The sequence below is a fragment of the Propithecus coquereli genome, unplaced genomic scaffold (genome assembly GCF_000956105.1).
Source record: "Propithecus coquereli isolate 6110/MARCELLA unplaced genomic scaffold, Pcoq_1.0 Scaffold288, whole genome shotgun sequence".
Taxonomy (NCBI): Eukaryota; Metazoa; Chordata; class Mammalia; order Primates; family Indriidae; genus Propithecus; species Propithecus coquereli.
In genome coordinates, this window is record NW_012148485.1 from 1,427,290 (window position 1) to 1,439,590 (window position 12,301).

General features: G+C 40.3%; 1 protein-coding gene across 1 annotated transcript in view; it reads right to left on the minus strand.

The window, feature by feature from the left end:
* ATP8A1 (ATPase, aminophospholipid transporter (APLT), class I, type 8A, member 1) overlaps nt 1-12,301 on the minus strand; it is a 272,471-nt gene that overhangs the window by 136,239 nt on the left and 123,931 nt on the right. The window contains exons 17-19 of the mRNA XM_012648479.1: nt 11,104-11,153; nt 7,340-7,409; nt 1-80 (exon numbers count right to left, since the gene is read on the minus strand). The exon at nt 1-80 is cut by the window's left edge and continues 2 nt beyond it. Coding sequence (XP_012503933.1) covers nt 1-80; nt 7,340-7,409; nt 11,104-11,153 — 200 coding nt within the window. The remainder of the gene's footprint in view (nt 81-7,339; nt 7,410-11,103; nt 11,154-12,301) is intronic.

Consider the following 12,301-nt stretch of genomic DNA (forward strand, 5'->3'; position numbering starts at 1 on the left):
GTAGCAAACTGCTCCAAATGTTTGAGGGTGATTTCTTTGTATTTCGAAGTCTCTGCCAGTCGATCATAAATGACAGTGTCCTGGAAAACAAACAGAAGGTATAACGCACTTCATTAAGAATTCTAAGTTTAACAGAGTTGATGTTGGCAACATCATCAATAGCAAATCAGGATAACAGCCAATCAGCTTTAGCATTAGTTTTAAAGCACGAAATATTTTCATCTAATAATACTATTTCCCTAGTGACACTAAGAAATAAGGTTCTAGTCCTGCATTTTCAACTTTCTTCTTTCTGAATACATCTCTAGTTGTTCCAATGCTCAATATCTCATAGTCTATTAATACCTCACCTGCCATTCACACATGCTCCAAGTTTTCCCCCATCCTGGAAGGTTTTGCAGAAAACTGCTAAGTGTCTATAGGTGCTAATGGAAGAATGGTCCAGTATGGGCTGGACCGAGCGAAGCGGAAGAGCTTGTCCTGCTCCAGGACTCCTGGGGACTTTTAAAATGCCAATATACACGAAGGATCTTGAAGCAGGCTACATGCTATGTGACCCAAACTCATTAGACCACAGAAACGTTAGGGGTTACTGGTGCTCACCAAAAACCAAACTTTAAGAAACAACAGAACCAAATCCACTCAGAGGACCAGTGGGTAGAATCTCGGACAAATCTCGAATTGCCATAAATATCTGAATATTTCCGACTGAGTCACTTTAGCCTTAAGATTCAGTTTACTTAATTTGTAAAATCGAATCACTAGATTATCTGTCAGATTCTTTTCAGCTTTAACTTTATGCACCACTTAGGTGTCTCTGGTTTTTGCTCTTTTATAAATTGCCTATTATTCCTTTAGTCATTATCTGGCTTTGGTTTAATGCTTTCTGAATTTTAGTATCCAGCCTTCACGGTTTTATTAGACCAGGAAAAAATAAATCATTTACCGGCAATTACTTTCTCAGTGGTATTACCCATTTTGGGGTCTCCAGTCTCAGGGCTGAGATCTGGAAGCAGACTAATGGAGCATGATTTAGAACCCTTGAGAGAAACAGAACTTAGTGGCCTCGGAACAGATGGAATATTCCAGGCCCCAATTACGAACTTCTTTTCATTTTTCAGTGGCTGAAGGGGAAGGGGAGCAAAGCAAAAGGAAATGATAATTTCCCCTCATGGCTCCTTCCTGAGAATGAAAAGTAGAACTTATAAACTCTATTTTTTTCCAGAGGCTAATAAAATTTTCAATGAAAACAATACAGGCCACTTTAAAACTAAGAAACATTTTTAAAAAATTAAAATAATGACAATAAAAGTGATAAGTAATAAAGTAGAAAGATTAAATTCTGCAGTGTATCCAAACATCCTAGTGGAAGAAATTGAAGCTTAGAGAAATTCATTTTCTACCTTCTTGACGGTGTCAAGAAAAGTAGAGGAAAGGATGAAGCCTTTTGCGATACATGTCTAGTCTGTTTTTAAATGACAATCACAACCGTCTGGCCATGCTTCCACGTGAAAGGTGAACGAATACACATACTTTTCCACCCATGGTAACTCCTTTCTTCAGAGGCTACATGGACTACATTTGGTAGTTCATTGTTCGGGACCAAAAAAAGGCTTCTTCACAGGCCCTAAAGCATGTTCATGCCCTAAGATCACACTTAGAACCTACTGAGCCTGGCTTCCACATTTGTAGGAACTTCTCACTGGATTTAATTATCTGGCCTTGTAAGGTAAGAGGAAAAAATCAAAGCTGGAGCAGCGTGGCACAAATTAGAGTCACTGCACAGAGAGTCCAGGGCTCCAAGGAACCTTAAACCCACAATGAATAATTCACCTTCGGTGAATTTTCATTCACAAACTTGCATTTTCTTATTTATCTTTTAGACTGAAGTTCGAATCATGGTCTGCCATCACTCAGAGCGAACGCATGGTAGGTGTGCAAAAACCTATTTGTTAAATGCATAAAACACTCGATGTAATCCTCAACCATCCTGAAATGTCGCCTGGGTAGAAAACCCCACGATACCATATTGCCGAAGAAAGACCACACGGTAAAATGCAAGAGTCAACAATAACAAGGTAGCGGTGGGGAAAAAAAAGGCCTTACCCAATTACTTACACATTACAGTTTATCCTGAAGTCATCTAGATAATCTCGCTCTAAATTAGCCAACTGCGGTCAAGGAATCTGATTTTGTCGTCATGTTAAACAACGAGGCAAGACTGACCTGCCCATGAAGCTTGGCCTCTTTTGAGCCAGACCATTTGCCAAAGGCACGAGACATGGTCACATTCCAACACAGACATTTTCCGTGTTTTTGTACCCTTCAGAATCATCAGTACTCTGTCTCTGAGGTGGGGGATGAACTGCTAAAAATAACTAATTTCAGATGTGGTTTTTGTATACGGCACAGAATTTTACTGAAGGGCCACCTAATTCGAAACTTTCAGTCACGTTAAGGCCCCTGAAGCATTAAGTTTATCAGTCAAGTTTCTAATTCCTTCTCTGGTATGTAAGTTTTGGAGTCGGATTCTTGTTTTCTTGAATAAATTACATTTTTATCTGTGTAAATGTACTTTGCCTAAGTTGGCTCCTGTTACAGATATAAATCATATACTCCATACTTTTTTCATTTAAAAATTAACAAAGCAAGACGTCTTTGCTGCAGAGTTAGAAAAAACAAGAAAAGCAAGTCATCCGTAAACATACACAGAGTCACTATCTCTTTGTGCTGTATTCTAGATGAGCTTTTCAATACTATCTTCCCGTTTACGGATCATACTGCCATCTCTTCAACTGTGTCTATTAATAGTTTACTCTGTTTACCGATTAAAAAAAAAAAAAATTTATGGTTTCTAATTTACCTTACCTGTATCCTCATTTTCCCTCCTAACTTCTTTTTGATTAAAAACAGCTGGAATTTATTTTTCATACTGAGCTGTAAACATTCCTTGTCAGACGAGTCTACACAAATGACTTCATCTGGAGCGAATCTATGTTCCAGCTGGTTTATGTTGCTGCAGAAGGTGTCAGATTCAAAACAGAGTCACTCGTGCCAAACCCTGGCAAAACCGAGCCAGGGAAGGCCTGAAGGGAGGGTTCTTATGCATGATTTGCTTTAAAACAGGAACTGTGACGAGAAATTGTTCCAAACCGCAGCTTACTACCTGAGTCACACACGGACAGCCAGCAGCTCATACGAAACACCTGACACTGTCTTACAAACCCAATCCAGCAAGCCAGCCTGCTAGGACTTTCAGAGCACAAGATTTACCTAGCAACCGCTGCCACTGACCAATCAGAGCTTGCCAATCCCACACCACCGGCATCGATTAACTTTCAACGAACTTTCTCTCAAAACAATTTAAGGTCACCCTGGTCTGTGCATATGCCCCCAAATGCAATTGTATCATTTGTATATTCCCAAATAAAGCCTTTTGCTTAGAGATTAATCTATTTTTATTCGACACAGACACCGATCGTCTCCCTTGGCATGAAATTTCCTCATGTGCCTATGAGAGCTGCTCTTGCTCGCTCACTCTTCGCATGCATCCCATCCTAGTGGTTTCATCACCCCACCCCTAGGTTGGCGTGGGCTTTCCTCGGCCTCGCCTCACTATCTTGGTGAAGCTTATCACTGTCTTTGGCTTCAAAGCGGGGAGGCTAGCTCCCACCCGCTTTTTACATAAAGTATTATTTGCCTCATTTCCCCACAGAAGCCAAATTCCAGCCACTGCTCCTTAATTCTGAATCCACAGCCTGGGATGCCCACCCCACCTAACTCCAGGCTTCAGCTCAATGAATTGCTTTGATTTTATATTTGTCTTTTCGTTCACAAAGATATTTATCTTGTTTTTGAGACTGGTTTTGTCTTCATATTTTCTCTTTAAACTAACTACATCCATCGCTGCCACGATGCTGAAATAGGGGAGATGCATCAAAGTGTGAATACTAGGCTATCTCGACTGGAGAGTGTTACCCGCGATTTCTTAACGGAGCCGCGCTACTTGGATTTGCTGCCGTGAGTGTCACTGTTGATTATTCTACCAAGAAATCCACAGACTCCCCAGATTCTCCTCCAGATTTCGACCTCCTTTTTGGTTCCTCTACTTTTCACTTTTAGCCTTTTTCTCTCTTCATATGAGATCTCATAAGTCCCCTGCTTTTAATTTCCAGCTACACGTATTAACTCCTAAGTCTGAATCTGCACCCCAGATTTCCTCCCCAGTGAAATCGAGATATCGTTGCCTCGTGGCCCAGACGCAGGGCCCAACTCCCTATCTCGGTGAGCGGCACTGCCTAGTCTCAGCCAGCCAAGCAGAACGCTGGTGATGCTCCTACATAATCCTCCTCCTCATCACCCACGTGCAACTGATCACTAAGTCCTAATCTCTCTCCTCTCAGTCTCTTCTGCAGTTGTCTTGGTTCAGATCCTTACTGACTCTCGCCTGCACTGTTGCCAATAACCCCAGCTGGGAGTTCTGTCTGCATCTCTTTTCAGCCTAAATCATCTTTCCAAATGGCATCAGAATGATCAGGAAGAAAGTGCAAGTTCTTGAGCATGAAACAAACACACACACACATGACCTAACTCACACCCACCTTTCCAGTCACGGATTCAGTTATTCTGACAAGCTACAAGTGGTTTTCAAATGCTCCTTGCTGTTTTACATGCTTATGTCTTTTTATGACTTAACCACATTTCATAGCCAATTCGGGAGTGAGGGGAAACAAATCAGTAAGTTAATATATGCAAACTTGTCATAAAAACAGAAACATAGATCAAAGGACCAGAGCAGAGAGCCCAGAAATAAATCCAAATACGGTCAACTGATTTTTTTAACAAGGGTACCAAGAGGACACAATGGGGAAAGGATAATGTCTTCAATAAATGGTGCTGGGACAATGGGATTTCCACATGCAAAGAATAAAACTGAACCCTTTTCTTACACTATGCATAAAAATAAACCCAAAATGGATAAAAGACCTAACGTCAAACCTGAAACCATAAAACTTTTATAAGAGAAAATACGGGAAAAGCTCCTTGATGTTGGCCTTGGCAATAATTTTTTGGGTATCAGACCAAAAGCTCAGGCTATATTAGCAAAATAAATAAATGAGACTACATCAAACTAAAAAGCTTATGCACAGCAAAGGAAATAATCAACAAAATGAAAAGGCAACCTACAGAACGTGAAAAATATTTGCAAACCGTACCTCTGATGAGTTAATATCCAAAATTTATAAAGAACTCCTACAACTCAATAGCAGAAAAACAAATAATCCAATTAAAAAATCGGCAAAGGACCTGAACAGACATTTCTCCCAAGACAACATAAAAACAGCCAATAGGTATATGAAAAGGTTCTCGACATCACTAATTATAAGGGAAATGCGAATTAAAACCACTATGAGGCATCACATCCATACGGATAGTGATTATCCAAGAGAGATAAATGTTGGTGAGGGTGTAGAGATAAAGCAACCCTTGTACACTGGTGGTGAGAATTTAGACTGATATGGCTATTACGGAAAACAGTATGGGGATTCCTAAAGTAATTAAGAATAGAACTGCCATATGACCCAGTAATCCCTGTTCTGGATATATACCCAAAGGAGATGACATCACTGCGCCTTGTAAAGACATTTGCATTTCCACGTTTATTGCAGCATGATTCACATAGTCAAGATATGGAAAAACCCAAATGTCCATGGACAGATGAATGGAAAAAGAAAATGTGGTTCATATATACAATGGAATATTACTCAGCCTTAAAAAAGAAAGAGATCCTGTCATTTAACATCCCAAAAATGGACTTAGAGGACATTTTGCTGCACGAAATAAGCCAGACACAGAAAGAAAAATATTGCATGATCTAATTTATACGTGGAATACATGTTTTTTAAAAAAGAGCTCAAATACATAGAGATAGAGAATAACCCAGTGGGTAGTTACTACGGGCGGGTGGAGGGGAAATGGGGAGATGTAGGCCAAAGGATACAAAATAGTAGAGATGTAGGATGAGTAAGTTTAGAGATTCAATCTACAACACAAAAAGTAGAGTTAATAAAATTATATCAAGAAAATTTTTTTCTAGAATAAAAAATATAGGCAAACTATCTCTATGATTATTACTAAAGTAAATGCAATGTTTTTATTTTTTATTCAATGTTTTAACTTCCCAAAGTTTCTAGGTAAAAACTATTCAAAACTGAAAAAGAAAGGATGTGATTTTTGGGTGTTGTAAACCAACCGTTTAAAGTGGGTGGTCTTAACGACTCTATTCCCTTATCACTGAATGTTACCTTCGGGCCATAGAAGATTTTTACAATATACTTACATTGTATCCTGATCCTCTCTTTATGTAAATATTCCCCTGACTAGTCTTAAGCTTCTGACAAATCTTAGGTCTTTTCTCCAGTTCAAACTCTGATGATAAAATACGCACAATGAATGAATGGTAGGTGTCAGAATCAATGAGAACACAAAACTGAAGGAATCCTAAAACTAAATTCATGAGACACTGTGAAATAATTCTACCAAAATGCTTTAAAACCAAGGCATTTAACATTCTCAAAAAGAATTTAAACAATAGTCTTGGGCTTCTTAAGTTCCGTTACCAGGTTTCCAAGTGATAAAGCAAGGTTGTTGGTTCTATTTAAAATTGGAAAGTTCCAAGTTGGGAAGTTTATAAACTAGATACCTGGAAAGGGCAGTTCAGAAGGAAAATAATGATTGATCTTAATTTTAAAAAGGCTCTAGTTAGTAGGTTTTCCATTTTTCCATGAGTGTAAACATATTTTAACTGGGAAAGTTCAGTTAGAATGATGCATTACTATTTCTGTCAATATAACCTGCCAATATACCAAAGCCAACCAATAGAAATTCTATGATAATTTAAGAAATGCAAGACAAACAGTAATCGCATGAGGAAATTATAGCAGAAACTGTGATCTAATTTTCCCCCATTCTTATGATCATTAAAAAATTAGATCGAAACTGGAGTGCATCAGTGTATTCTAATAACATTTTAAACTATTTTCTATATTTAACTGTCTTCTAACATAGCTTACATAATATAAACTCCAAATACCATGTATAAAAAATTGAATTATAAAAATAACCTAGGCCAAACTTTTTCAAAGCACCAAATTTACCCAGAAGGAATTCCACATTTCACCAGAAGGGGCTGAACACTCTTACCATAAAACACCAACAAAAGTGGATGTCAGCAACTTCACGTTAAACATCTGTGTTACATTTCCACAGCAGAATGCCTAACACATACATTATAAACCATTGTAAATCAAAACTGTAAAAGACAAAAATAAAAACTTACGGCTCCTTTGCAGTAGAGTCGTAACTTCCCGGATGGAGTGCGAACAATCACTGACATTCTTTTTCTAGCGCTGAAAGAAAGAGGTTTTCCATAATGTGTCATCCTACCAAAGATATGCATATATATATGCTTGTCATGCCTCACATGTTTTAATATTCACAGTGAAAAAATAAATTTGACCACATTATGAGCCCTAACCTCCCACATATACAAACCATCCCCTGGGTGTACAGTTGGGTACCTTTGAAAGTTACATTATGTTTTTTAAAGCACCAGGGTACCATATACTGCCCTAGTGGGATAATTTACAAAATAACTCCCTAGAAACCTGCAAGAGTTAAAACCCACCAGGTTGAACCACCTGGTTCAACGTTTTCAGGTTTGAAAAAATATTTAAGCCAGCATCCTTAAAAGATGGATTGTATGTTACGGTTTTTATTAAAAACAGAAATGATAATCAATAATAAAAAATCAATTTTTGTTGAAAACAAATAATAATCAATGATACCAATCACACATAAAGGCGAACACCAGCACTTTAAAAAACAGTGTAAGCACTTATAACTATCGTTTTTCAGTGATTATTAGCAAAGCACTGGCAGCATGCAAAAAACCTAATTTATGCCGGCAAAGTTAAGCTAATGAGCACAGACATTTTAACGTTGTGTTGGTGACGTCAGTTTAATAAAAACTGTCAAATGTGTCATATCTTTCAATGCATTAGTAAGAAGAGACAGCAAGTAACACTGAACAGAAGAAACGGAGACAGCATTACCTAGAATTAGGACTCATTTTGACCTACGAGTTTACAAGCATTCTCTCTAGAATAGTGGGAAAAAAGCACTTCTCAAATGTGTGTATCTATTTGTTTTACCTTATAATATTCTGCTGCTAAAAAACTGAGATGAGCTCAACATACAGCAGCAGTCAGTTATGCTATCATAGCCTACAGCCGGGAGTTTCTTCCGGAGGCATCTAGAAATATTTAGGTTCCCTCTTTCTCCATCCAGAATTCCTCTGGTATTACCAACCCCATCTCCATCCCTGTACTTCAGGAATACATTTAACTGGGCCTCCTTGGTGATGACACTTCTACATTCTATCCCAGCTCTTCCTGATTCATGCCTCTCTTCACCCAGTGTTGATAACACGGTCCCAAATTCATCAGCTTCCCTGTCCTGCTCTTCTCCTGGTGAAACCCCCAAATACTGGGTGAAGGGGGACCCTCTTCTGTGGTCCATCGGAGGGATATTGCTGGAGCAAGTCACCATGGCGATCAGTGAACACGTGGTATCTGACAGCACCCAGCGCTCCCTGCGGCCCAGCCGTCCCCCACAGCTCTGCATCAAGCTCTCTCAGCCGTGCGGGGCCACGGGGCACCCCTTCCGCTCTCAGACTCTCCCACGCCCCTCTTCGCCCCAGAACCTTTGCATTTTTGCAATTCCCTTTGATGGACGCCTCAGATGAGAATTCCTCTTCTTTCTGCCACTAAACCTACGTATCTCTCTCTGCGTGCACCACCCCCCTCCACCTTTCTTCTTGATACCATGGAGGCAACAATTCTCCTGCCAGAGACCTTCCTTCCACACGTCCGTGAACCTTCTCTCATCCCTTCTCAGCACCTTACTCCAAAAGTTATGCTGCTGTCCCCTGAATCTGCCTCTTCTCTCTAAGGATCTTGCTCACCAGCGTTTAAATATACTCTAGTGTCCCCTACAAAACTGACCCCGACCGATCCCCCATGCACCGAGCCCCCTCCCCTTTTGACCCCGTCACGGTTCAACTTTTCCCAACCATCGCCGTGCACTGTCTCCACCTACTCCCTCTTCATCCCCGAACTTCCCCACCTCGCTTCTCTCCCACCAGGCAACGAACGGTTCCAGCCCACAAACGCCTGCCGGCCTTCCTCCCACCTAACCTTGCAGCGGTCTCCGACGTGGGGGCCTCTCTTCTCCCTGAAACTCCTTTCTCTTGGTCTGTGCCGCTGTTCTTTGTCCTCTATGTCCTCATCAACCAAGCAGTCTCTCTGGCTGACTCCTCTTTTTCTGATCAACCCTTAAAATGCGGAGTTGCCCCTGGCTCAGTCACCAGCCTCCGTTTCCCCCTCACTCCACACTGTACCTCCACGAGACCCCGTTCGCTTTCATGGCCTGAAATACCACTGACGGACCAACGACGACCGACCCGCATTTCAGCCGCCGGCTTCTTTGTGTTTCGGGCTCTTACCTCCCCCTGCGTCCCTGCCACCTGCATCTGCACGGCTCACAGTCCTGTCTAGCATCGAATCATTTCAAACGTCTCATTCTCCAAGTCTGTTTCTATTCCCATTTCTGCCATCTGTGTAAACGGCACCTCTGTCCACCGGCTGATGCCAGAGACCCTACCCCTGCCTCTCTTTGCCATCCATGTCCAATCCATCATGGAGTCCCACCGACATCCCTCTACAAGGTAAAGGATTCTATCAACTTCCCTTTATTTTCACTTCTGCTATCCGAGTCTAAGCCCCTCGTGTCTCTCGCAGAGACGATTTTAACAGCATCATATTTGCTTTTCTTACGCCCCTCCTTAAGCCTCTCCTCGCTACCACATCCTGAACGACCAGAAACTCCTAACCCTGCTTTGTTTTTCTCCGTGGCACTCACTACTCAGCACTGCGCTTTCTAAGGGTGTGTTTGGAAAACACACCCAAATGCCAATTAACGTGCTACTTATACTGTGGGTAGGACGCAAGGCGGCTTAGGAAGAACAGTCCCTTTGACAGGAAAGGAGAGAGATGGGGACGCACTCTGAAAAGACTCTATTCCGGTTGATCATCCAACTTCTCTTTCATTTTCCTTTGAGCCTCAGAACACACAAAGAAAACCATGTTTAAATAGTAAGCTGCAGAGTCCCTACTACTTTTGTTACTAATATGAACCACTGTCACTGGTCACTGCCAATCGAGACAGCAACCACAGCGGCACAGAAAAGGACACGTATAAGCTTGCTTGTGCACCAGACAATGTATAAGCTTGCTTTACACAGGAGCAAGCTCAACAAGAATGGTGGACACTTATTTCCTTGAAGAACAGCATTACTTCCTCACGGCCTTGATTTTTTGAAATGTCCTGTGAATGGTGCTGCAATCCTCAGAGACCCTGTAGCGGAGGTCTACCTGCCGCAAGAAGGTAGGTTCACTGGGAAACTAGATGGTCACATGGAAGTAAAAAGCCAAAACTCAGAGATACCACTGATTATAACCGAAAGCCTCTGTCATTTGACCTTAAGAAATAAAGTCAGTAGGATAATCACTTTGCTTTTTGTTCTTTCCGACTAGATCATGATTGGTCTTATGCCTAACAAGGACAGGGATATAGTTTCTGAAATCCCAAGACAATTAGATAAAATGAGCACATAATTACAACGTTTGACATCCTGACTCTGATTCATCTCCACTCCATATAAATCTGGCATCTATAAGTATAACGATGTTTCCAGATCACTAGCCGTAAGACTCCTCGCCACATACACTAGACTTGTGAATCCGACACTTGCGTTTCAGAAAGATTTTTAAACTGCCCCCAGGAACCATGCATTGCAATACTTTAAAGAAAGCTGTTTATGATTTGTCTACAGCTATTGACAGTTGAAAACATAGTGAAGATTTTAATACTGCTACACAAATTTAAATACAAAAGCATACTCTCTAGTTATTTCAAAGGGAAAAATAAAAATGGATATGAATTTATCTTATCTGTACACATCACAGAGCAGTTGTTTTTTACCTGGTGAACTCCAGGACGTTTAGCAATTCATATCTTTCTTCTTGCCCAAGCTAGAAGAAAAGGAATATATGATTACATACAGTTGGAAATATCTTAAACTTTCTGGAAATAAACCCTAGTCATGAAGTTTCATTGTAAAAAATGTCAACACAAACTTTCCCTTCTGAAATAAAGAAGGGAACTTACTAACTTTCAGGTTAATTGGGATACAGGAAATAAAAAGTCCAAAAGAGGAGAAAACCGAAAGGAATGCCAAGTGTTATGAAATAAAAATTTATCTTTAGGGAAATAATTTTGTGTCAGGAAACACGAAATTAAAAAAAATAATCATTCCTTAATACAACAATGTTTAGCTATGAATACTGGTATGGGCATAACAGAAACACTAAATAATGATTTTTAAGTGAGATATAATTTATGTACAATAAAATGCATAGATCTTTAATGTATAGTTCAATGAAAGCTGCGCAGTTTGACAAGGGTATACTCTGTGTAACCACCGCCCTGATCAAGCTATGGGACATCCCCACCACCCCACAAATTCCCTTGCACCCTTTTCTAATCCATCTCCTCCCACCCAGAGGCAACCACTGTCCTGAATCTTGTCACCATAGATCACTTCTGCCCGATCTCGAGATGCATATACATGACATTAAGGAAGATGTACTCATTTGTGCCTCTTTTTTTTTTTTTGCTCAGCATAATGTTTTTGAGATTCATCCATGTTGCTTATGAATCAATAACTCATTCCTTTTTATTGTTTATTATATGCCATTGTAGGAATGTATCAGTTTGTTTGTCTATCCTCCTATGATGGACATTTAGTTTGTTTCTAGTTTTCAGCTACTATGAATACAGCTGCTACGGATATTCTGTTACAAGTCTTTCTGTAGACACACTTTCGTTTCCCCTGGGTCACAAGTACAATTGCTGGGTCAGGTTTAAGTTTGCCTTTACTAGAAAATTCTGTAAGGTTTTTCCACTTGCTCTACATTCTCATTAGCATGTGGTGCCGTCACTATCTTTAATTTTAGCCTTCTTGGTGGGTGTGTAGTGGTTTCCCATTGTGTTCTTAACTGCATTTCCCTGATGACTAACAATGTTTTTTCATGCGCTTACTGGCTATTCATATATCTCCTTTTGTGAGATGTCTGTTCAAATCTTTTACCCATTTAAAAAGTTGAGCCTGGGCCGGGCG